Source organism: Pseudomyrmex gracilis, unplaced genomic scaffold (assembly GCF_002006095.1).
Source record: "Pseudomyrmex gracilis isolate BER0280 unplaced genomic scaffold, ASM200609v1 scaffold_36, whole genome shotgun sequence".
NCBI lineage: Eukaryota > Metazoa > Arthropoda > Insecta > Hymenoptera > Formicidae > Pseudomyrmex > Pseudomyrmex gracilis.
This window is the reverse complement of record NW_018020620.1, coordinates 974,342-999,229: the sequence shown is the minus strand read 5'-3', so window position 1 is coordinate 999,229 and position 24,888 is coordinate 974,342. Positions and strand designations below refer to the sequence as shown.

At 38.6% G+C, this 24,888-nt stretch overlaps 1 protein-coding gene across 6 annotated transcripts in view; it reads right to left on the bottom strand.

Moving 5' to 3' along the window:
• Nucleotides 1-6,836: 6,836 nt before the first annotated feature.
• LOC109852830 (teneurin-a) overlaps nt 6,837-24,888 on the bottom strand; it is a 249,222-nt gene continuing 231,170 nt past the window's right edge. For 3 of the 6 annotated variants that reach the window (XM_020424349.1, XM_020424350.1, XM_020424351.1), the window contains 11 exons: nt 21,816-21,842; nt 16,910-17,029; nt 14,025-14,209; nt 13,453-13,604; nt 12,511-13,169; nt 12,188-12,423; nt 10,946-12,051; nt 10,643-10,865; nt 8,479-10,466; nt 8,110-8,293; nt 6,837-8,033 (listed from right to left, as the gene is read on the bottom strand). In XM_020424349.1, the coding sequence (XP_020279938.1) occupies nt 7,072-8,033; nt 8,110-8,293; nt 8,479-10,466; nt 10,643-10,865; nt 10,946-12,051; nt 12,188-12,423; nt 12,511-13,169; nt 13,453-13,604; nt 14,025-14,209; nt 16,910-17,029; nt 21,816-21,842 (5,842 nt within the window). In that variant the 3' untranslated portion in view covers nt 6,837-7,071. Of the gene's footprint in view, nt 8,034-8,109; nt 8,294-8,478; nt 10,467-10,642; nt 10,866-10,945; nt 12,052-12,187; nt 12,424-12,510; nt 13,170-13,452; nt 13,620-14,024; nt 14,210-16,909; nt 17,030-21,815; nt 21,843-24,888 lie in introns of all 6 variants that reach the window. The other 3 variants (XM_020424353.1, XM_020424354.1, XM_020424355.1) reach the window with 3 other exon arrangements.

Genomic DNA, 24,888 nt, shown 5'->3' with positions numbered 1-24,888 from the left:
TGATTATTCTTCTGTACTTTGTCTGTGATTGGTCAATTTCTTACTATTACGGCCTACAACTCTCCATAGTAGACGGCTCTTTATGTGACTTCAGAAGTACAAAATCTGTGATAAAAGCAAAAAATTGATTGACCACTATGTTATTTTCTAATTAACTTTCAACTAGACACTAGACGATAAATCTAAGTTAAAATACTATCTTTTCGATTGATTGATTCTGTTCCGAGCTGTGTGCGCGCGCACTCTGCCGCGCGCGTCGATACTGTCGATAGTCGATACTGTCGATAGTCGATACTTCGATTCTCGAAACGCTTCGATAAACTCGGATTGGCGGGCAGTAGTGGCGAACGCGCGAAGCAAAGTAGAACTCCGTTCAAATTGTCTTGTATTTTTCGCGATTATTATCATCTCGCGTGCAAATATCAGTAATACGCGTATGTCACAAAGTATCGGGTGTTCGTGGTGATACATAATTAGCGTGGCGCACTCGCTGGTAATGTCAATCGGTAAGTTTTATCGGTGAATTTGTTTTTCACGGCCGTTAGCGTTCCCGCAAAACACAAAATGGCCAACGCGCGACACGGAGAAGAATTACAGTGAACTTGTAATTTTTCGCGATTATTATCATCTCGCGTGCAAATATTGGTAGTACGTGTGTATCGGGCGTTCGGAGTGGATACATAATTAACATCACGCACTCGCTGATAATGCTAATCGTTGAGCATTACGGTGAAATTCTCATCGCGACTGTTCGCGCTTTCGAGAAATGTGCGCTCATTACTACGAGCAGGATCAGATATATATATACAGGTAAGTACATTTTCTTAGATTATTATTTGTTGCAATTGATATGAAATAATATAAAATTATATTACACTATTTCGCGTTTTCACAGGTGTGTGAATACCTCAAGCTGCTGCGCGCGTTGATTCGATTCAAAGTGGCTACTTTGTCGACTGAGGAAAAAGAGAGATAAAAAGGAATAGAATGAAAATCTGCAAAAAAATGTATGGAATGTATTCAGGTATCATCTTCTTTTTACATAATTATTTTTGCTGTCATTTTCTTTTTATAACTTTTAAACTATTAAGTTTATTTTTTCTCAGAAAATTAAGAATTCTTTCTGTTTTACAATTATATTATTTTGATATTTAGAAAAACTTGTATACTTGATAGTAATAAGTTGTTTTTTCTCTTACATTTAACAATAAAAAAAATTTTATTTTTGTTGCAGAATATTGCTGTAGCAGAAGATGATCAACGTTTGGTATGTACGTTTTAAATATTTGGTGATGGTGTGTCGAAATCAGTGCGAACCGCCTGTAGATTTCTATTTTTGATAATTGTGGAACATCGAACTCGGTAATTTTAATATTTTTCGCGGTTTAAGAAACATTGATGCGTACACTAAATAATGTTATATCTTATTAAAACAATATAAATTGTCTCTTAGATATGCAATAATAATTATTCTCGAATCTGAAAATCTACAGTAATAAATAAGAAAACAACATCTGGTTTATAAAAATTATTGTTCTAATATCGTTATAATATGATTTTATATTTTAAATAACAAAATGTACATTAGTTATTTTTATATCGATTGTTCTCGATGTTTCAATCTTCATCAAGGCGAACTTTTTATCTATTCTGTTCGAGTCAAAATCTATTGCGCCACAAATTGCAGAGCAAAATCACAATTATTAGATTATTTAATTTATTATTCAGATTATTATATTAGATTCACGTTGTTTTTATTATAATAGTATTTTATATATTTCTACATTTATACTCTTTTCAAGTTTTTTCACGGTTTTGTTTTATGATATCTATATAACACGCAAAAAAATTAAGTATACATATATCCTATATTTTATAGAGTCACGTAAAATAATTTTTAGACTGAAACGCATGAATGGTGAATTCAAAATTTTTTGTACTCGCGCGCAAAATTAATAAAGAAATTTTCATGTTTTTCTTGTATATGATTTACAAGATATAGTTGTCATTTATTTGAATAAAAGACGTAACAAATCTCACAAAGTTCTATTTCGCGTCTTCCGCGTCGCGAGTGAAAATAAGTGCAACGACATGGACTACGTGGACAATGAAACAACTACGATGGCTCACTTCCTAGAGAGAGACTAGTGCAGAAGAAGAGTCATCGATGGACAACGAAGGGACCGCACAAACATGAGTCATAAAATCAAATTTTAAACAACTTGTTCCTTTTAACTACAGCTCTTTTATTTTTATATTACAAATTAAGTGGAAATTATTTTATAATGATCTAGTTAAATTATATAGTTATAAGAGACTTAAACTTGTTTTTTTTATTTATTTTACTATGAGATTTTATTACTTTTATTAATGTTAAATATATATGTATATACTCAATATAGTTAAAAGGAACAATTTTTATATTGCATGCGTAGTGTCAGCATATATCAATCGCACTGATTTCCGATGATACAAATAGAGACAATCATACATCATAAAATGAATTTCTTTATTTCGTTATCTTTATATGAATGTAGTAATGGTATATATAAATTGTTACTTTCATACTTGATATTTATATTCATTTATTATGTGTATTATGAATTTCTATATATTTACTTTAATCTTTATATTATTTCTGCATTGTCTTGATCTTTCTTAAATTCTTGAATCGTTTTGACCTTTTTTGAATTTTTCAAAGAATTTTTGTCTATGAATTCTTTAACTATGTAAATCTTTTTAACTTAACCCTCAACATTGTAAACATAAAATAAATCCCTTCGAGCGTATATAAATTAATACTCAAATGAACGATTTGACACGATGTTCAATATTATGGCATATTACTAGCAAGGAGAAAAGGGAGTAGGAAAAAAGAGAGAGTTAAACAATAGTGTTTTACAGGCAGATTCCATCCAATTACAGATATATTATATCATAGCAAACATCGTGACTATTTACAATAAATATACAATCGATTAGGTAATATAAATAAAATATATATATAATATCGTATTGTGTTTAGGTTTTGTTTAGGTTTACAGCAACACGTGACAGTAAACAATTAGATCAGCGGCAAAGTAGCGTAATCTATTTAGGATAGTGGTCGTAGTAGCTTTAGCGTGGTTGACTCTTTTCTTTTTCGCTCTCTCGCTTACTCTTTAGTATCTTTCACTCTTTCGTTTTCACTGTCTTTCGCTCTCGCATTCTCTCTATTGTTCTCACATGCTCAACTTCCGTCACGTTTCCGGAAAAATCCAGATTTTTTTCCCTGTTTTCTATTTTTCTGTTTTTTGTTTCGACGTGGAGTCGCACTTTTCGAGTCCAAAATCGCACATTTCGAGAACCAATCGCGCCGCAATAGGTAGATCGACGGTTGCTCCTATAATTGGCCACTTTAGTGGCCTCTCTCTTTCATGTGTGTGTTGATGTGTGTTGTGTGAGTATGTGTATATAATATCTCCTCAAATATATTTATATATCTTTTTTTTTTTTTAAATTTACTTATATATAAATTATTATTTCATTGCGCGGCTCTACCTCGTTCGTTTTTCTTTTATTTCCTTATTATTTAGTATGTGGAATTATCGCGAATTCTGAAACGAGTTTCGCAAAAAACGAGAATTGAAACTTCACGGAAGTTAGAGAGTGAATTTCTTTTTTGCCTAATATTATAGTCGTGAGAGAAGGTCGGGCCACGAGTCGAGTGGGATCCCGCCCGTTTTGTTTTACAACACATATAGCGGCTACCTGGCCCGCTCGTTAATTTGACACGTGATATTTAAAAATAGTCAATTCTTCTTGAACAACGCGCCATTGCTGTGGGTCTAACAGCGGATAATATCAATTAAAGATCAAATAGAAGCATTGTGTAAAAGAGCAGGAGACAGAGTAGGGAGGCGGTAGATGTGAAGATCTGACCGGTGAAGAGAGGGGAATGAGACAGGAAGTGTTTAGATGTCCATGAATGACGAAGAAGCACTCCTTCTTTGCCTGTCTCGAAAAAAGCAGAAGTTGTAAAAAAAAATCTGACGGAAAGATACTTATTAAACTTCAAAAGCAGCGCTTCTTGTTTTTATACACAAAATAATTAACATAATTTTTTATCATCTCTTGTTTTATATTATTCAACCTAAGCACTTTCTAAGTTGATATTTGTAGGACAAAATTCCTTCTTTCTAAGGAGACAAAGTTTTAAAACATGTAAAATTAAATTAAATGAAAATTGCCGCGTTAAGATAAGCGAAGAAGGAATGCAGCTCGGTGGTAGTCGAGCTCGTTCGTGGGGCGAGAGAATGCGATTTACACACGCGTAGATGAATTTGTCGTGTGATTTGGTGAGTTATGTTTCGCGCGTTAGTTTCCCATGTTCGCCTATTCGTCGAGAACGAGAAATGTACAAAAAACGGATCGTCGTTCCGATCCCGTCAATGCGCGCAATTAACGAGAGCTCGTTTTGGGCAGTAGTTCTTGTAACTGTCAGACAATATAACATCTAATTAGAAGCCGTAAAGATGCTGATCTTCCGGACATTCTCTGGACATCTTTGAGACGTCATCTTTAGACGTTTTTTTTTTTTTTTTTTCGAAGACGTCGGCAGTTGGGTGGCAGTACGTCTAAAACACTTGAGTTTAAAATACGTCATGAAGCTTCCCTATATTATATATACACACACATATAATATATAATATATATATTGTATATATATATGTATATATTATGTATATAATATATATTATATATATTATGTATATATTTTTTTTATACACTCAGCGTATAGAAAACGAGTTTTCATCATCTATTCAGACAGCAATGTCGTTGTGCCCCACTAATTTATATCCATAAACGGCACCATCTCTAAAGCCGCGTTACAAAATATCAATGACAAGTACGAACGTGGAGAGCAAACAATACGCGCGATAGATCGATAGATCTGTAATTTTTGTGAGACGGAAAGGGGAGGAAGATTGGCTGATTGGAAGTGGGAGACTAATAACGAAAAGAGCTTCCGGTGCTAAAATGCACATATGCATATATAAGTTTGTGCGCGGACGATTGGCGCACACGTACACATACACACGCGCGTACACACATACACAGGCAAAACGATCGTTACTTGACGGGCAGTTTATATTTTGGATACACATATTTAGTACTCTCTCATTGAGGAAACATAGTTTTATAACGTTTGTTACGTTCATATCCAGCAAGCACGAATATGCGATAATTGTATACGTATTATTTTACCGATAATGCGTGAGTTTTTCTTATCCCTCATTTCTTCTTTCTCCTTCGCTTCCGATCTATATATACGCGGACATTTGGCTCGCACGTACCACGGCACTTTTCTCTCCGCAAAGTCTCCGCGAGTCACCGGAGAATTCACTACCGTCGATCCCGAGCGACTACTTTCTTCCTCGCGTGTACGACACAATGCGATAAAATCTATCATTGATAGACGACGATCGGAAACGCTTATACTACGGATAGGACACATCCACATGTTAAAAATACGTTTAGTTACGCTATTAGTATTTCCAATGTCTCTCATGCACACTCATATTGCAGTCATCAACACAAGCGCTTCTAATATTTTGGCTCTTTTATTCGCTCTCTCTCTTTCTCTCTCTCTCTCTCTCTCTCTCTCTCTCTCTTTCACACATACACATGCGCGCCATACAAGAAAAGCACCACTTTATAGTACAAATTCGTTTTGTCCTTAACTATATGTCTAAAGCCGCGAACGGAATTCAAGCTCGAGATCGCACGATCGTCGCTCCTAAGTCTTTTATTTTTTCCGGGACACCGAGAAATTCCGCCTCTCCTCTAATTCTTCGTTCTCACTCTTCTTCCGTCTCTCTCAACGGAGCCATTCATTGTTGAGGCTTTTTTTACGCGTTTTGGCCACCAAACACTTTTCTTTTTTTTTCTAAAAGTGCGATATTAAAATATCGCATCAAACAAAGCTGGTCGGCCACAAACGCATACCGTATGCGGTATGTTCACATATTCACACTTTCCTCGCATTTATCTTATACCGAAGAAGGTTGCTACGTCAATGTAAAGCTATGTATTGACTAGTTTCTCTCACTCAAGTCGCCCTCAACGATGAATGGCCTCTTTCCTCTCTGATTTTTTCCCCCATTTTTTTCTTCTCTTCTCTTTGCACCTTCGGCTAATATAGTTACTTTGTATCAATACGCGATACCAGAGTCCACCATCACTTAGGCCTCAAGCACAAGCTTGATGAACTTGCTGGCCTTATGTCAGACAAACGTATATAATTAAGATTCCTAGAGTAGAATTCAACCCTGCGAGGCCTGGCAACGAACTTCAGTTGCATCCACATCCGCCACGAATCTTCGGAAAGATCTTTCACAGTGTTTTGATCACGACAATGTTTGTTTGTTTCTTCCCGAGTTTCTCACAATCCCGGGATTAGGTATAAGCATTTTTATTCCCTGGTCTCTTATCTTTCCTCTTCGGCAGTTGCTTGTTTAAGGCTTTCGCGGATCTGTCAATCGCGGATCGGTTGCGCAGCTGGTCCGTGTGGAACGAATACCTCGGTGAAAACCCGTGTTCCTCCGCGTGTACTTGACACACTATATATCTTATATATTTCTCGCGCGCGCGGTATATATATAGATATTTATAATATATATATATATATATATATATAATATAACGTTATATAGTGTTTTTGGCATCTTTGAAATACACAAATAGACTTTGGTATAAAACTTTTTGATAGAGAGTGTTCAGTACGTTCATATATATGTATGTGTATATATATATATTATACGTATATATATGTGTATATATTATACGTATATACACGGATTTATTATATATATGTATATATAATATATATACATACATATATATGCGGCGCGCATATACGGACGCTGCGCTACAGCGGCTCAATTTTTATTCTTCTTTCACTCATTCTTCCTTTTTCATCTTCTTCTTTCTTTTCTCTTTCTTTCTGGCGTCGCTCGAAAAGTTACGATACTGAACAATGTCCTTGCGCAAAGTGGACGATACTGACGTGACTGGTTCCTCGGTGTTGCTCTAGCACATCTTGTCTAACCACCAGAGCTTACAGGACGGCGCGCCTCTCCTCCTGCGTCGCTTCTTGCTCGACTGATCGACGGCCTTTTTCACGAATCTGATGTTGTAGGGATCCTCCGCGAGCTCGGGATACTGTTGCGCATCGTGTATGTATTCGCCCTCGTAGTTTGATACGAAACCTTCCTTCAGTATCTCATCCTGCTCAGCAGCCATCCATTCAATTGATGTTGGAGTGTTCGCCCTGAGCGCCTCATGTTCCCGATGCCAAGCCTTTCTGATCGCGGTCGCTTTTGCGTGATGCAAAAGTCGCTGTTTTTCCTTCTCCGCTGTAGTGCCGTAGCGCAGATTTACCACATAGCTCGCACCATGTATCTTCACATCGAGTAACGAACCGTTGCCGCTGCCGTTCTTGTTCTCGTGGTATGTCGTGTTCACTTGGCCGCCCAGCCGCTTCAGCTGGCCGCGATCTTCGGTCGCTCGCCACGTCTCCTCCTTGACGAAGTAGAAGGCGTCCTGCTGCGCGCTGTGCACGACGAATGTAAACGGCAGGAAGTAAGAGCGATTAAACACGGACGTAAAAACATCTCCATAGATTGCGTTTGCACTCGGCACGCTGGACACTACCGCCTGACCGTCAACAGTCCTCGACACCAGAATACCTTTGCCAAATGGAGGATCGGATGCCGCGCCCAGACGATTAGGTATCAGCTCGCTGGTATCCTTTTTCAGAGCTGACCTTAGTGGCGCGGACAAACTCATTGCATCGCCAGAGTGCCGTTGGGCGATGTACGCAAGAAAACCGGACTGAACGCCGAGATTGCGTGCTTTCTTCTTCTTACCGAATATCGAAGTACCCGGACCGAGAGCTCGCGGCACGAGACTTTCTGGTAATTCGTCCGGAAACAGCTGCGGCGCCAAGCTCTTCAGATCGTACCCGAGATGCGATAGCCATGATATGTGATCTGAAAAATTAAAATACATCAAGTGAATTTTGTGTAAATTTAATATAAATTAATTCAGTGATAATGGTGAATTTACCAGTTGGTTGATTTGGTTTATCCGTGTGCCTGACATCGATCGGGTCGTTTCCATTAAATCTATATAGATGTAAATGCGTCGGCTTGTCTATACGATCCAGGACGTTCTCCCAGAGCGGCGACATCCACTGACCTATCAGTGGATCATATACCTTACCGTTTGGCATGTGAACTAGTGATGTGACCTATAAATTCAATTAAAGATGTCAAATATTCTTCTCTCCTTACCTTTTATTTCACAAACTGTCTCTCTCTCTCTCTCTCTCTCTATCTCTTTCTTATTGTGTAATATGAGTAACACATATTATATATTAAAATTATTAGGCAGATAAAGTTAAAAAAAAAGCGATATGAAAATTCTCATTTTTACCTGATCAAGAAGTCCGCCGCAGAAATCAACCGGTAAATAAAGATATGGATTAGAGTCGTAAACGATATGGCCATAAGGCGATCGCATAATTTCCCTAATGCCTTCTCCGTATTGATTGAAGATCATGATAGGCGTGCCGCATTGATCGGTAGCGATGTAATATTTGTGCCGATACACTTGTGCGTATATAAGATGTCCTCTGTCATCGTACACGAGCGACATCAGTTTGCCGTCGCGCGGACTGTATATCTGACTCACTTCGTGCGGACGTTTCTGATTGTTGTAGAAAAATTGCGTAACGTTGCCGTAATTGTCCTTCCTTGTAGCCAGGCGATCTAGATGATCGTAATAGTAACGCACGTCAAAGCGGCCACGTTTGGTAGCACGCACGAGAAGACCCTTGGCGTTGTAATTGAATCTCTCTTCTCTTGCGTTCTGCACCACCAGACCTCTATTGTCGTACTTGTATAATCCCTCGCCGAACTTGACTATTCGGTCCATACTGTTGTACTCCATTGGAATCGTGTTACCTCGATACGTGAGCGACAGCATGTTGCCATTGTCGTCATACTTGAAACCCCAAGGTTCCTGCGCTTCTACACCGGTCAGTTGACCATCGCAGTCCCATGTGTAGTTCTTTACATTAGTGTACGTATTGACAGCGACATTGCGCGTGTACGTTCTTGTTTGATTGATGCGTCCGCGCGAATCGTGCGTAAATTCCATCCTGAACACTTGCATTCGATGGATCGTTACCGTGACTTGAGTTTCTAAAAATCTGTCGTCCGTGGTGCGCGAGAATAGCGCAGTGCCGTCGAACACGGTTGTCTCGTTCAGCTGTGGTCTTGTCACTTTAAACTGCCCAATTTGCTCCAGCATGCCCGATCTCGGACTGTAAGCCATAGTATGTGGTGGCAGCGTCTGTCCGCCTATTCTACCTTGCACGGCGATTAATCGAAGGTTCGAATCGTATTCGAAAGTGAACTTGGCGTTGCTCAGGCCAGTTTTAGCGCCAAAATCAATGCGCTCCTCCACCAAGAGTCCCGCGCTGTATTGATAATCCCATTTGTATTCTACATCTCTCTCGGAATGTATCACCTCGGATGGCAGTCCGCTCTCGGTGTATCTAATCTCGCTTTTACCGTCGCCGTGAACGATTTCCGCAAGCTGGCCCGATGTGTGATATCTGTAGACGATGCGAGCTCCGTCTCCTGGAAACACGGTCTGCAGCAAATTTCGATCGTGACTGTAATGCTGCAGGTAAGCTCTTGTACTGCCTGGTGGTGTATATGTCACCCTGAGAAAACCGAGAGAAGCCTGACAAGAGAAGGAATGTTTGGTTTGTGACGGTAGAATAATGTGTCGTAATCCGCCGTCATCGTCGTACTGCAGCGAAAATTCCCTCTTGCTGGCGAGCGTAATCTTCGACAGCATATTGAAATCGTTGTAGGTATACTGTTTCGTGCCATCCTTGCTGGTAATTTCTGCTAGTTGTCCGTGTCGATCGTAACCGTATAGCTCGTCGGAAGCGCCCCATTTCCAACTCACGATCCTGTTGTATCGATCGTAAGTGATGCTGAGGTTGTGACCATGTTCGTGCGGTTGCCAGACTAAAGGCTGGCCATTTAGATCAAAGGTCACCGTTAGCAGAGGAGTATCCGCTTTGTCATAGAATGTCTCACGACTGAATGCCTGTTCAAATTCGACGCTTATCACTCGTGTATCATTCACCCAAATCCCTCGGTTGAGCGTTTCCTGACGTTGACTAACATCTCCGATCAGATTGTACGTCGTTGTCATAGTGTTTGTTAGTTCACCGAGAGACATCAATTGATAACTCCACATAGGCAGCATCTCCGCTTCCACTGGCAAAGACGCTTCGAGCAGTGGGTGCTTTGTTGTAGCCGCGCTCAGTAGTCTGCCGCCTCCAGGTAGAAATACTTCCAGACTACTGTTTGTAAACGCGATCGCTTTCAGAAGTTTAGTGCCTGCAAAATTATGAAATTACAAAGCATTTTATTAAATTCACATTATTTAAAGAAATCTCAAAATTCAGAATTAAAAACGTACGTATATGTGTAACTTAATAGATAATAGATAAAATTTATTCATTTGCGCTAATAGATTAACTATTATAGTGAAATAGGTTTGAAAGATTACAAACCATCAGTGATAGTCAGCATTTTTGACTTTTCATTCTTCATCTTATACTCCACGATTCGCTGTTTATCTCCTTTCGATAAGGCTTGAAGCGGAGCCGACACCTTAACTGACAAACCTTCGTCGTCAGACAAGTCTGATGATAACTTCAACTTTTCTCCTGTTGGCAATATTACATCGGTGACACGTCCCAAATTATCGTAATTATATATATATGTTTCGTCTCCCTGAAATACGTGATAAAAAATATTTTGTTTTATATTTATTCACATTATTTAACAAACTAAGTACAAGTCTTTCAACTCACTCCTGATCGACTGGTGAGTAAACCAGTGGAACCATCGTAGCTCAAAGCAATTTCTGCTCTACCGCGTTCGGACAACTTCTCCAGAAATCCGACAGCTGAGATTTTCAGCTCGGACTTGTGATCCTGAGTGTTCTCGATGGAGCTGACCACGCTGCTGTAATCTCGTAAGAACTGGATTTTGTTACCCGCGCTGTCCGTCACCGTGGACAATTTGCCGAAGCTCGTATTCTTGCTGTACAAGAAAGAATAAAGAGGTTTTCCGGACGTCAAGTCTTTCGTGGATATGTGTTGCCCGTAACGATTGAACACGTAGATCTCGTTCGAAGGCGGGAATGGAATACGGAACTCCCCGTTCTCATCGTGGTTCGGAAGATAAGGTTGAAGTGCTAGAATGTGAAGACTACCCTGATCAGCTACATGTAGAACACCGTCTGGCGAAACCGCTAGAGCGGATATGGTAGTGAACTTGGCATTTGACGACAGTAGCGTCTCAGTACTGCTAGTATCGTCTGTACAGGTGCATGCATCCATATCCTTGGTGCTAGGTGTGGTGTTATTGCATTCGCATTGGCCGCGCAGTCTCTCTTGCTGCTGACCAGCAAAGTGCGACATTTTCCCGGAGGAATCAACGACTCTGATAGAATTGACTCGATGAGAATCGCGATCCGCGATGTATAATTCGCCGGTTGGACTAAAACTGACGGCCAACACCGATCCCAACACTTCGTCCGATTTCTTCGAGTTCGTCGGCACCGACGAGTTCAGTTTCAGCAATTCTCCGTTAGCATTGCTATTGCTGTTCGCGCTGCTGGTACAGTGAAGAGGTGTGCCAGCAACTACGCGCACTTTCAGATCGCTGGTGAGCTTCAAAACGAGTCTGTCGTCAATAAAGTGAAGAGATCCGTCCAATGGACTTAAAGTCAGTCCCGTCGGCCATTGTAACTGAGCTTGGTGTGCGGGAATGGCTCCGATGCAAGGTGCAGGTGACCAGTGATTGTGATGACCATGATGTCCTACGAGAGTATGTATGATACCTCGAGGATCGACGGCGCGAATATTAGTGCCATCGGCAATGTACATCGTTTTGTCGGCCGCAATGGCGATTCCTGTAGATCATAAGCTCTCTTAGGATTTTTAAGTTTGTGAATTATAATTTTGATAAACATCATCGTTTATCAGAAAGAAAGATATCGCTCGAAATTGTTTAAATGTCTTTCGAAAGAGCGGGTGGTTAGTCTTTACCTTTAGGATGAGCCAGTTTCGCATTGATGGCCGGACCTTCGTCGCCGCAGTGTCCCTCGTCACCTGGAATACATCTTTCGCCGCTCCCGACAACGGCCTCGATATTGATACTAGGATCGTGAACATCGTCCAACGTGAGAGCCTTCAATATTTGATGCTTCTCCGGATCGCTAATGTACAAGTGCCCGTCAGCCGGAGAGATGCACAGATAATACTGATACGACACTTGAGTCGCGCTGCAAGAGATCCATTTGAAATTTATGTACTTACTTGTTTGTCGCTTCATGTGGTGAAGCAAATTCTGTTATATAACGTATAATTACCTCAGAATCAGAACGGTGTAAACTTTTCCTTCGGGCGTGATTCTGCGAACCAGATTGAAATCTCCGACGTATATGCTGCCGTCGGGTCCGCTGGCGAGGGCCACTGGCGTCAGGAGTTTAGCGTCCTTGGCGAGACCGTCACAGTTCTGACACACCAAGCTCCTTCGCATGCCAGTGCCCATCACCACTTTCACTGTGCGCGGATATTGCTTGAAGTGCAGAGTGGAACCGTCGCCTTTCTGCAGGATTCCCTCGTGAAAGTTATAATGGTGATGGATGTCGAGTCCCCAACCGCCTATATCGGAAATGTCAACGTCGAAACCCTGCAAAGTAGCCGTCTGCGTCTCCCAAATCACGGACGGACAAGTGGAATGCTGGTAACCGATCGAGATTCTCGCTTGCGCCACACCGTACACCTTCTGCTTGTAAACATTTCGCTTGTTCCAGGCGAACGTATGCGTCAGATTCGGATCAGCTTCATACGTTTTCGTGTGAAGCGAGCCTTCGATCTCCACATGCACGTGCACGTGCGTCAGCGATTTCGGAATGAACGATCCAGTCAGTTGCATTCTCACAGTAGAAAGGTAGCCCGCAGCCTGGCTGCTTTGATACATCAAGTGAAGATTCGAGCCCGGAATAGCGATGCTTTCCTGCACAATCTGCAAGCGCAGTGTTCAACGTCCCGTTAAACCGATCACACAGCGCGCTATCATTTTCGTTGTAAATAATATTATTCTGTGTTTCGCGACTCTCGATTTTTCTGCAATTCTTTTTTTTTTGTTTTTGGTATTTCACGCAATGCTTATTCCAAAATCTTATTACGCTTGCCAATCTGAATATTCGTTTTTGCTTGTACAGCAGTAATACGCGGCTTTAGTTTTCGATTTGCAATTTATTACGACAATTTATATTAAACGGAAATACAAAAATATAAAAATTCACCTGACTCTCAGCGAAGACCAAACTTTTTCCGGGTAAACCGCCAACCTTCTCCGGCATCCATGTGCTCACAATGATGGGTCGTAGAGTCTCGTGATCGTGTTCCAAGCACGGACCGTGCTCACTAAAGAGCCCCATCGAAATCCCTGGGAAGCCTATTATATTGTATTCTATAAATGATAAGGAACTCAAAAACGCATATAACACTCATGGGACGGAACAAAGACGTTACACGTTGAAACGAGGTGCTTTGTGACGATGCATGGATAACAATGAAACGTGAGGAGAAAAAAGCGATAATAAATTACGTACATTCTTTTTTAGTATAGAAATTTTTTGCAAAAAAATATGTCCGAGCTCTGTATCCGCTTCTTTTTTGTTATTCTTCCTTTTCCAACGCGCGCAGAGTTCGATTTCAAGTGATCGAGCACGTACGCGCGTTTATCGAAACGTTTGTGGTGTTAATGGGTAACACGATCCGACACGTAACACGATGAGAGATATATGTACTGAACCCCGGCTGATAGAAAACAACAAAAACTGCACTAATACATATCCGTGGTGTCGATGCTTACCGACTGCCGGGCTTGGTGGCTGGTTAGATTTATAAGACTCGCCCTCCTTGCTGAGGATCATTATAACAGGCGGCAGAACGACGATCTGATTCCATGGTACGAAGACGGTTCTCGTGAGCGGTTTGAAGGGACTGCGCTGGAATTGAAGCGTCACGGCGCCTCCGCCATTGACCAGGACGTCGAACCTGATCAGAGTACGTAAATACGTAGTAAATGCATTTTGTACCCCGGTTGCCGATATTACATAAGAATCCGACGTAGACCGATCAATATAGTGCGCTTCCTCTATTCGAGAATCAATGACTGACGAGTCTATCCCTAGAGTTGAAATGCGTGTTTCAAAGGTTTTTTCTATTCGTCTGATTAATTTTCCAAGTTTGATGTTGAGTAATCTCCGTTACTGTACAAATAAAAAATATTAAATATTTCTTTCTTCTTACACTGAACAATATAATTTTAGTCGCGACAAACAGCAAAAGTGTTTCTATTTGTTTATATAACTGTTCTATCTTTTTAGTTTCATAATATCGAAAATTTCGAAGAAAAATCTTTAATCGGCAAGAAATATATCAAATGTGTCATGTCAAATATATTTTAATTATCAAATTGCTACTATTTGTTTGAAGTACCAACAATTTTAAGAACTTCCTTGTGGAATTATTACGATTACGCGTTCTACTTATCGACGCAAACAATAAACGAAGTAAATTTTTATTTTCAATTGTAGTTTGCAATTCTTTCTCTTCAGACTATAATACCGTTCGTTATTTAAGTTTGTGCTCAGATTTAAAAATGCGCTGTGGGATTTAATGAAGTAATATCCATCTTCATATAAAATTACTGGCTTTCTCTCTCTCTCTCTTTCTCTCTAAAAGTTGGAGCGGCAAAACAAAAACTGCAAAACACGTTTTTAACACAGAATTTATAATAACGTCATATTTATTGTATTATTAACGTAGTTATAGATTAACGCTCCTTTTCTCCTTTCTAGAGAACTATTTATAGAATAATCTTCTTAAAGATATACAAGACAGTCATTTTCTGGAGCTAAGTAAAATATGCGTGTAATAAAAAAAGTACTCTTCTGTACTGAAATTAATATGAGTGCTATTTTTACTTCTTTTCTAATAAGTGGTCAGTATTAGTGTGCTGATAACAATTAAAAAAAAAAAAAAAAGCAATATTAAATCAAAATTCACGACGTAAACAAAGAAGTTTATATTAATACGCGATCAGAACATAGTATTGCGCTAAAAAATTGGCTTAAACTGTAACGCGCTGTAACGATATTCTAATTAAAGATGTATCAATGAATAAAATAACACGTGCGCGCTTATTATTTCATATTTATGATAATCACGGATATAGGTGTGGTGTTCTGGTCGTTACATTAATATGAATTACATCGGGGAAGAATATGCCCGAAACAAACTTTCGTAACGAGTAAATTCGATCGATATATATGCGAACACACTTCGACGAGCCGACAGCGCGAACATACCATGAGTGTGAGAGAGAGAGAGAGAGAGAGAGAAAGAGAGAGAGAGAGAGAGCCATGGACATGAAGCGTGATATATACGGAGGTTTGCACGGAGTAATTAGTAAGCTTTCGACATCATTAGCTCGGGCTTTGATGTGGTCTGGTATCCCAACTCCTCCGCTTTCCTGTTTCAGAATTATTCTCGCCAGAATTACTGTATATACCCTGAATATAGTCGTTCTCTCCTACACCACCATCTGCCCTTCCCTTTTCATTACAATGCAGCCTTGATACTATCGCGCAGGACGTCCAGCTTTGCCACGTACATGTCGTGCCCATCATGTGCAAATGCTAATGTGACGAAGACGACAAGAACGACGACGACGACGACGACGACGACGACGACGACGACGCGTATATGCGTTTCTACATTGTAACGACGGATGTAATGACGGACGTAATTCTCTCTCTTTTTCTTTCTTTCTCTCTTTCTCTTTTTTTCTCTATCATTAATAATACATCATCTAGATAGCTCACAATCTCCACTTATTTTACGCACAAACTCATATACTCAAGAATAATTAGCAAATAACAAATGAGAAATTGAAATATGTTCTTGAATATTCTCAAAGTGCAATATAGTGTAATGCGTATATAATATAATCTGGATTATATACACGTGCGTGGTAAACGTCATTTACGTTATGGATGTCCGTCATAATCGTGTAAATCCCTCTTTCAAAATAATATTATATCGCGGTAATAACCACCATCAGCTTAAAATATGAACTGCATAATTGCGTCTATACGCGCTTATTAGTAAATTATTAATACAATTTATTTTATCCCCATACGTATTATTTGTAATAGAAAACTCGGAGAAAAGAATGCGCACTTTTATGTGCAATAATCACTGTCATATATGGATTTTTAGACTTACTCTTCAGTAACATCAACTCAGGGGGGCACCATCTTACGGTTTATAATTTATATGAATAGATAAATTCCTTTAATTATTTATAATATCAAACACGCACTACAATAATCGACTTTCGTTTTTCATATAATACTTCAACAACGTTATTAATAATGATTTAATTAAATATAATGATATTTAAAACGCACACTTTCAGACTATAATGAACGAACTATAATGAATGAAGCGTTCACACAAAGTCAATTTTTTGCCACTGATATCTTTGATAATTAAAAATCTGTTTTTCTTACATTATTTCTATTATTATATCTCATTATAAGAGACAACGTATACATGTACGTAAAAGTTATAAAATTGTTATATAGCAATTGCTATATAGCTTGGTAACTTGAATGCATGGCAAATCTGTAAAGGAACACCCAAATTCGAACGGTCAAGTAAACTGCGAGTTGAATTATTGATCCTTACCATCCGTCGGCTCTGGTCAAGGTGAATCCAAAGCGCGAATCTCTGTCCACAGATACTCTGATGCCTACTATTCCGAGTCCTTGTTCGGTAACAACCTGGCCTCGCATCACCGCAACTCGACTGTTACAAATTATAGATATATTGAGGTCCACCGAAGCAGGATTGTTTCGTCGACCCATTAATCCGCGCAATGCTGATTTAAAACCAAGCATTCTCAACATTTACATTTTACTGTCTACGATTGGAATGCAATTTTGATTAGCGTGCGCGCTAAAGCGAAACAATACGTTCAGCTTAATAAACAAAATCATAATTTTGAGATGAAAGGTTCTGCTCTATACAGAGTGCTGTAATTAATTTAATAATTCTCATACAAAATTTCATATAAAGTCTCAGTCAGAGATAGTTACAAATTCACAATTAATTCTTATGCAAAACTTTAAAGTTTTATAGATAGATTATTTAAGGCAATTTAAGTTTCTTTGAGTAACTATAACACTTTTATCTCCGTAAGATATATAAGCTTTTGAATAAAGTAACGCGATCTAATTTTCAGTAATCCTTGCCGTGAGAACGGCGAGACACCGGTATAGATATAGTATATACTTTGGGCGCTCTCCTAATTAACCGGCAAAGCGATCATACTTCTGAATCCGTGAGCGACTAGTGTCTTTATATACGGGCGTGGACGCGGGCAATCGATTTCGCCTGTTAAATCAGCTTCCGCGGTCAACGGTTCAATGCGATCCAATATTCTCACTTCGCTGCCAATACAATCCGCAACTCCATTCGGCCGACATTCGACGGCCGCGTTGCCATGTACAAGGGAAGCTAATGCCTCTGGCTGAATCGAGGAGCGCGATACAAATTGATTTTACAAATAGAACAATGCCGTATTGGCGAGGGGTGGCGGAACGAGAGAAGAGAGGGAAGGTGCTAGAGGACGAGCGGCGCAGCGACTGGGGCGCTGAGGAGGGAGGAGGAGCAGAACACGCGCAGTGCGTCGACGATGCATTGTGCTCGCGAAAATCAGCATTCGCGGTACTGGCAATGGCAGCGAGGCGGGAACATTCTTCTCTCGAACACTAACTTTTGGATTTTTAGAGACCAGAAAAAAAGAGAAAAAAAACAGATAAAGAAAAGACATGATACTTCGTCCCGAGGCAAATGGACGAAAGTGAGGAACGGGGGAAGAGAGACGGGAACAATTGTAGGAGAATCATTTCATTATGAGAGTAAAAGACATGCAATTATGTTATATAGATACGTAGTAGGCGTGAGATATGTAATATATATGTAATACGCGTATTACATATATGTATATATATAAAACTTTTGTGGAAGAAATGTGTATACGAGGAAACGAGGAGAGTAGGATTTTTGCGCAAGAGAATTTGAGATGTTTTAAGCTGAATATTTTAAAGCAATTTGTGTATAGTGCTGAATATAATAAGATCGATATATATATATAGGTAGAGAGATATCATATCTATATATAATGTGTATAGAACTATATGCGACGGATCGCATATATAGTTTGTTACATCGCATTTAGACCGCTCGACAAATATGTAACGTCAGGCACTTGTCGCGCGCGACGAGTCGATGGTTTCGTGCTCGTGTAACAAACTATATATTTATTTTTATGCATTTAGTGTGTGTGTGTGTATATATATATATATATATATATATATATATATACATATATATATATATATATGTATTTATCGGTTTCTAAGGGATTGCGTATGGGGGCATATTTGTCTTGGAGGATCACGCATGTCCCCAACGCTGCAAGTGACATCGATGATGATGTCGTCCAAGATATAGGACCATTGACCATTTCCTGTTGTGATTATCAAGCTCGCAAGTAGTAGTCGTATCGCATGCTCAGAGATCGAAACCGGAATAATCTCGACGCGGTGAAGGCTTATCGTTAGCCAAAAGTGCGACAAAACACTTTTAATTTATGTGCAAAATTTTAAAGCACCAACGTTAGTACGCGTCTTAATACATTGAGAGAATAATTATTTGTGATTAAAGAGTAATGAAAGAAACAATGACAGAAATAGTAAATCCTTTTATAAATTTGTATGAAGCTTTAATTCAAGCACAGCTTTATTTAAAAACAGTTGAACTAGATTGGTAATATAAGTTAATAGTAATTAAAGATGTTTCAATGAGAGATACACTTCTTTGATTTTAAATCTTCATTTTTATAGAAAAAATATATATAAATTATTACATAAATAGAAATTTTTTAAATAGTGATAATAATACATAAGCCAATGAACAAATATATTTCAATAAGATATATTTCTTCCGATGATCGTTAGTTTTACGAAAAACAATTACGGGGTATATATATTTAAAAAATAATTTGTAATTCTTATTAGAAAGATATGGAATATATCATTGTTTCTCTCTCAATAGAGAAAGCTCGTCTGTCGTACTTGCGCGTATCTGAAATACGAGAAAATTTTATTTTTTACTGATCACCTTTTCATTACAATTACGAATGCAGATACAATTCTTTCGTGTATATATGCGAAAAGTCGAAATGTACAGTCACAGCGTAAGTATACCAGTTTCGATCGCTGATCGTGCCATAGTTTTTTTTTTGGTTTTTTTTCGGTGACTCGAGGATCAAATTGGGGCGGGCGCTGATCCTCCAAGTGCGAGCACAGCAAGGTGGCAGGCACAGTCGTCACTACTGTACGTCCAAACCCATAGTAAGTAGTAAAACAGAAAAACAAAAACGGATGATCCTCGAAATGCAGACCGAGATTCCTATAAAGTCAATCGTAGTGAACCTATATGTATAACGGTAAAACGAAAGAAGAGAACACACGCACCTAACGTCGTTGTAATCTAGCGTTACTCTTTCTTTTCTTTTACCAGCGGATTTTACAAAGTGAATATAATTGTCGACGATATTACTCTCTCTTTTTTCGTTCTTTTTTAATTTCTTTTTTTTTTCGTATCTTTACTCCTCCGTCACTTTTTCCGTCGTTCTCGCGCGAAGACGAGAAGACGTTATTCCCGGGAAAAAGATCAAGATAAGAAAGATCTCGCGAATTTTCAGTCAAAACATATTACAAAAACATGCTTCTTCGTATCGTCAGCATGTATTCCCGCGTCAGAGAAAGAAGCATCGTTAATAAATAGAACAGGAATCACGGAGCAGAGAGGGGCTTAGAACGGGGATAAATTCCGATCTTTTCGGTGGGTTTCAATTTCCTTTCGGATATGTCGGATATAAAGACAGACACAGGGTTGTTTGGGTGATCGGGTCATTGGCACATTTTAGACAGGTGATAATAGACGCAGACAAGGGACAAGGAGGGATGGTCTTTTGGAGTCCTTTCATCTCCAACTGTACGGTGCCGATTAGCAAATACTTGCCGATCCGTCGATAGAACAGAAAGTACATGATATGTATATACCTGTTGAGTTATTATTATAATATCTCGTGTTCGTATCGTATAAATATGACAGAAAAAGGAATAAATATAAAAGGAACAAAACACAAAGTCGTTCACGCAAAAGGCGCGCAATAAGGTCAGCGTTCGTGTAAAAATGCTAGGACGTTCACTATAGACAAGTTCGACAAGGTACATAAAGTGCAAGCTTTGGCAAACACAAACAACACAAGACCAAGGTTGGTATAAGTACGTACGACTCGTAACATACTATTATGTATATCAGTCATGTGGCTAACGCATCTAAGGGACAAGAAGACAAGACATAACAGAAAGGGGAGACAACAATCTGACGACATATCACAGATAACACAGAGACGATTCGTATGGATGACTTTACTTGTATACGTGAAGAGAGTTTTTTGCCCATAGACCAACTGCTCGGATGATACGTACATGTTTATAAGTGAAAGACAAAATATTAAAGTAAACAACGATATTCTTTACGCGTTTCATTGTAAAAAAACAATTCGTAGAATCTTCAGGGTTAGATCTTGATTAGATTTTATAACGTACGTCTCTTGTAAAATTAACTTGAATGTTTATCTATATTTCACGCAATGTAAATAACTATATATGTACACGAGAGAGTGTTCCTCTCAAAGAGAATTTCGAAAAAAGTAGGTTACTGAATATTTGTTGTAAATTCGATATCGATCCCAAGCAGATTGTTTCTCGTTTGTGTGTTTTTTCGAAAGTCTATGGCGGTTTTGTTTGCGAAAAAGAGAACATATACATTCGACTATTTTTATAAAAATATGGACCGAAACACATTCGATGAGAGAGACACGCGCGGCGTTACCTAAACCGGGTATAAACCCCGCTGCAAAAATCGTCGACGGCTCATCTTTCCTGTACGTATCAACGCGAGTGTAGCCATGAGACGCGAAAGTGAATAAAGACAGATAGGTAAAGACAGGTAGAGATATAGAGGCTGAGAAAGAGAGCGGACAAAGTGAACGTAGTCGGATGAGAGAAACAAGAGACAAATAAGCGAAGTGTGATCAAACTGGCGAAACGCAAATAGTCGTATAATGAGAAATGATAACAGGCTGTTATGAGCGGCATAAAAATAGAAAAGATAGACAGAAAGAGAGACAGCGAGAAAGAGAAACAGAAAGAAAGAGAGACAGAAAAAGAAAAAAAAGAGAGAGAGAGAGAGAGAGAGAGAGAGAGAGAGAGAGAGAAAAAGACAAAGAGATAGAGAGAACAAAACGTAGGAAAATAAATGACAATAGGCAGGCTAAAAAAAGGATTTTGATATACAAGATACATATGTATTACACATTAATGGGTCATACGAAAGACATGTAAGATGAATGTACGAGCGAAACGAGCAATAGATGATACTTTATTCTTTTTGTGTTTTTTTTTTTTTTTTGGATTAATGAACGATTAGCGAGATAGCTTGAGCTGCAACTTACCGCGGTGTAAAGGAACTCCAGAACGTACTACGTGTGGGAAAAACCAACGAGAAGAAAGGGCGTTACCACGGTCACAGAACCCGCGTTTGCGGGCAAAAAACGAATGCGCGTGCGCAACATTGCGCGAGCAATCGTCTCGCGAGTGTAATTGCGTCTCAATTCGAATGTGTAATCTTTTCTTTAATCTTGCGAATGTCGCGTGCGAATTTTTCCGCGTGGACTTAGACGCGCCGATTACACGGGGACCGCGGACCGGCTTTTCCATCTCTCTTTTCCGGTTCCGTTCCGGTACCATTTCTGAATGGAGACCGACACGGAGACCTCGTGAGAAAGTGCTCCTCGCAATGTTCCGCACGCCATTACAGAAACAATAGACGTAGACACACACACTAATCAAGCGTACCCATCATACACGCGATTCTTCCAGTCACGCAACATAAACGCAATCACTCTCGGACTCATTCAACATAGAGTGGTAATACAGTGTGACAGACACAAGTTGGAAACTACGCAACGCACACACATATGTAATATATATAAATGATACATAGGGCCCGGAAAACTGGCCGTATGTTAATAGCGCGGTGATGTGTTGGTGCTCCGTGATACGCCGTTTTTGACACGGCGTGTCATGGCGCATCTCGACTTCCTGACCGAGGGAAACTCTTTATCAATTGGTTTATAACCGGGCTCGGAAGGATCGCTCGGTAACTGACAACGAAGAGAGATTCCGTCGATCTAGGCCCTACACTGAGGGACGATCCTTGAATATTGATTACTTCTGTCCGAGCAACTGTCAATGCTGTGAATATATACTGTAATAAATTTTCACAAATGCTTGTATATATCCACGAGCATCTTTCTCGTTTAGAAAAATGCGCTCTGAAAGCTATGACACACAAATAGCGAATATAAATATAAATATAAAATTATTAAAATAATTTACGTAAAACGTAATTTGAAGAATAATCAAAATTACAATAAAATAATAAGATTTACATCAAGTACATATCTGAAACTATTTTACTGTTAGACAAGTTGAAATAAAATTTCTAACTGTATACTGGATACAAGAGAATTAACTATTGTGCGCATTATTCTGAGTTTTGAACAGAAAAATCTTTTTGAAAAGAAAAAAGTGTATGTGTGGGTAAGTGTGTGTACGTGTGTGTGTGTTTATGCGAAAAATGGCCGCTCTACTTACTCGGACCTAGTATTCGATATTCCAGCATTACGAGAGACGAACGGACAGTGGACAAGAAACAGTATTCTAGATGTTCGATTTCTAGAACTCTCTCTTCAACGACTACATGGACCTTATTATACGCGCCGTACACAAAGTTTTTGTCGGGCAAAAGAAGAAGACGGTACGAGAAATTTCAAACTTGTGTCTACCATATCTAGAAATACTTTTACGAGTGGGCGAGTCACCGGCGATTGTACTCTTTGACATCGATAACCTTCTCTAGCACGGAGACTTTCACAGATAATTGCAAATTTCTCCCTGGTTAAGAGACTTTTGATCTTGCCTGTCTGACTCAACCATTCGTATGCTTTATCTATGAACGTTTTTTTTCTCGCAATCGCTTAATGAATGGCCAGATTATTGGTGTTTGGAAAGCACAATTTTGAAAATAAAAAATATATATATATATCTCTGTCCTTTTTCTTATGTTAAGATAAATATTGCGCGCAGGCTGAATATAACTGTTATACTTTATAACGATAACGAACAGTGCCTAAAATACATTTAACGCGTGTTTGAAATGAACCAATAAGATAATACAAAAGCAAAGTCTCTAAGCATATTTTCGTTATGCAGACTTTCGTCGTTTCAGTCCGTAGGCAGAACAGAGCCTTTTTTTCGGTCTTCGGCTGTGGGGTGATTGGTAAATCTGGTGATGGTAAAGGGTTATACACACAGAGGAGAAACACTAGACAAAATACACGATTCCTCCGAAGTGCCTACGCGGTCTCTTCCAGTTGAGCCGCATACACATATCGATAATCGCTTCTCCAATCAAACAAGAAAAATGTACATATATATGTACATACATACGCGCATGCGCGTAATGTGTATGTGTGTCAGAAAAAATAAACTTTTATATTTAATTAAATTACATTTGATATATTTTTTATACATGTTTTTTTTTAGATATTGTAATATAAAATGTTGTTAACTATTGCATTGTGGATAAAGACGATTTATTGAAGAAACTATGTATACTATTTACTATATATATATTACTATGTATATATTACTTTATGTAAATTCTATCTAATTAACAAAGATATATTAAAATTGCTAAAAAAAATTACTAAATAATTTTATATTTTCAAACTATCACATACGTAAAGATTAAGATAAATGTATAATATACACATTTCTTATGATCAGAAAGAAATATTCGTTAATAATTACATTTTAAAATTACAATTGGAATATATATTTTTGTAACATATATATATATATATTTATATATATATATACATACATACATACAAATACTATATAAGACGTGATTTTAGATAGTAGAAAATCTTTTTAACAATAAGTTTGAAATGATTATCGATAATTGGCATGTTCGGAGGAGGAAAAAGGGTGAAACACTAGGAAAAGGATAGTTAGAGGGGTAGTAGGGTTGTCACCCACCGGGGGCTCTCTTGTTATTTCACCTGTTACGGATGTGGATTTATGACGATTCAATCGAATTTTCAAAGCGTTCAATGGTTGCTCACGATGGGGGAAGAAACATCACTTTAATAAATAATTTAATTACACTATCTTCACTGTAACGAAAAAAAATATTTACAAACGTGTGATGCGTGAACCAATATTTCGACACCGTAATATGTTTAATGAACAAAATAATTATTGCAATGTCTACTGTGCTTCTTTTGTGGTCATACAAAATAACGATATCAAATAAAATTATAATAATTGTCGAATATATTAGTTTTTAATTTTGTTTTAGCCAATTATTAATTAATTTTTGTTTCAAACAGTGACAAATTTAATATTAGTTTGTGTTATTCATGTGTTTATTATATATATACATAAATAAACGTACAT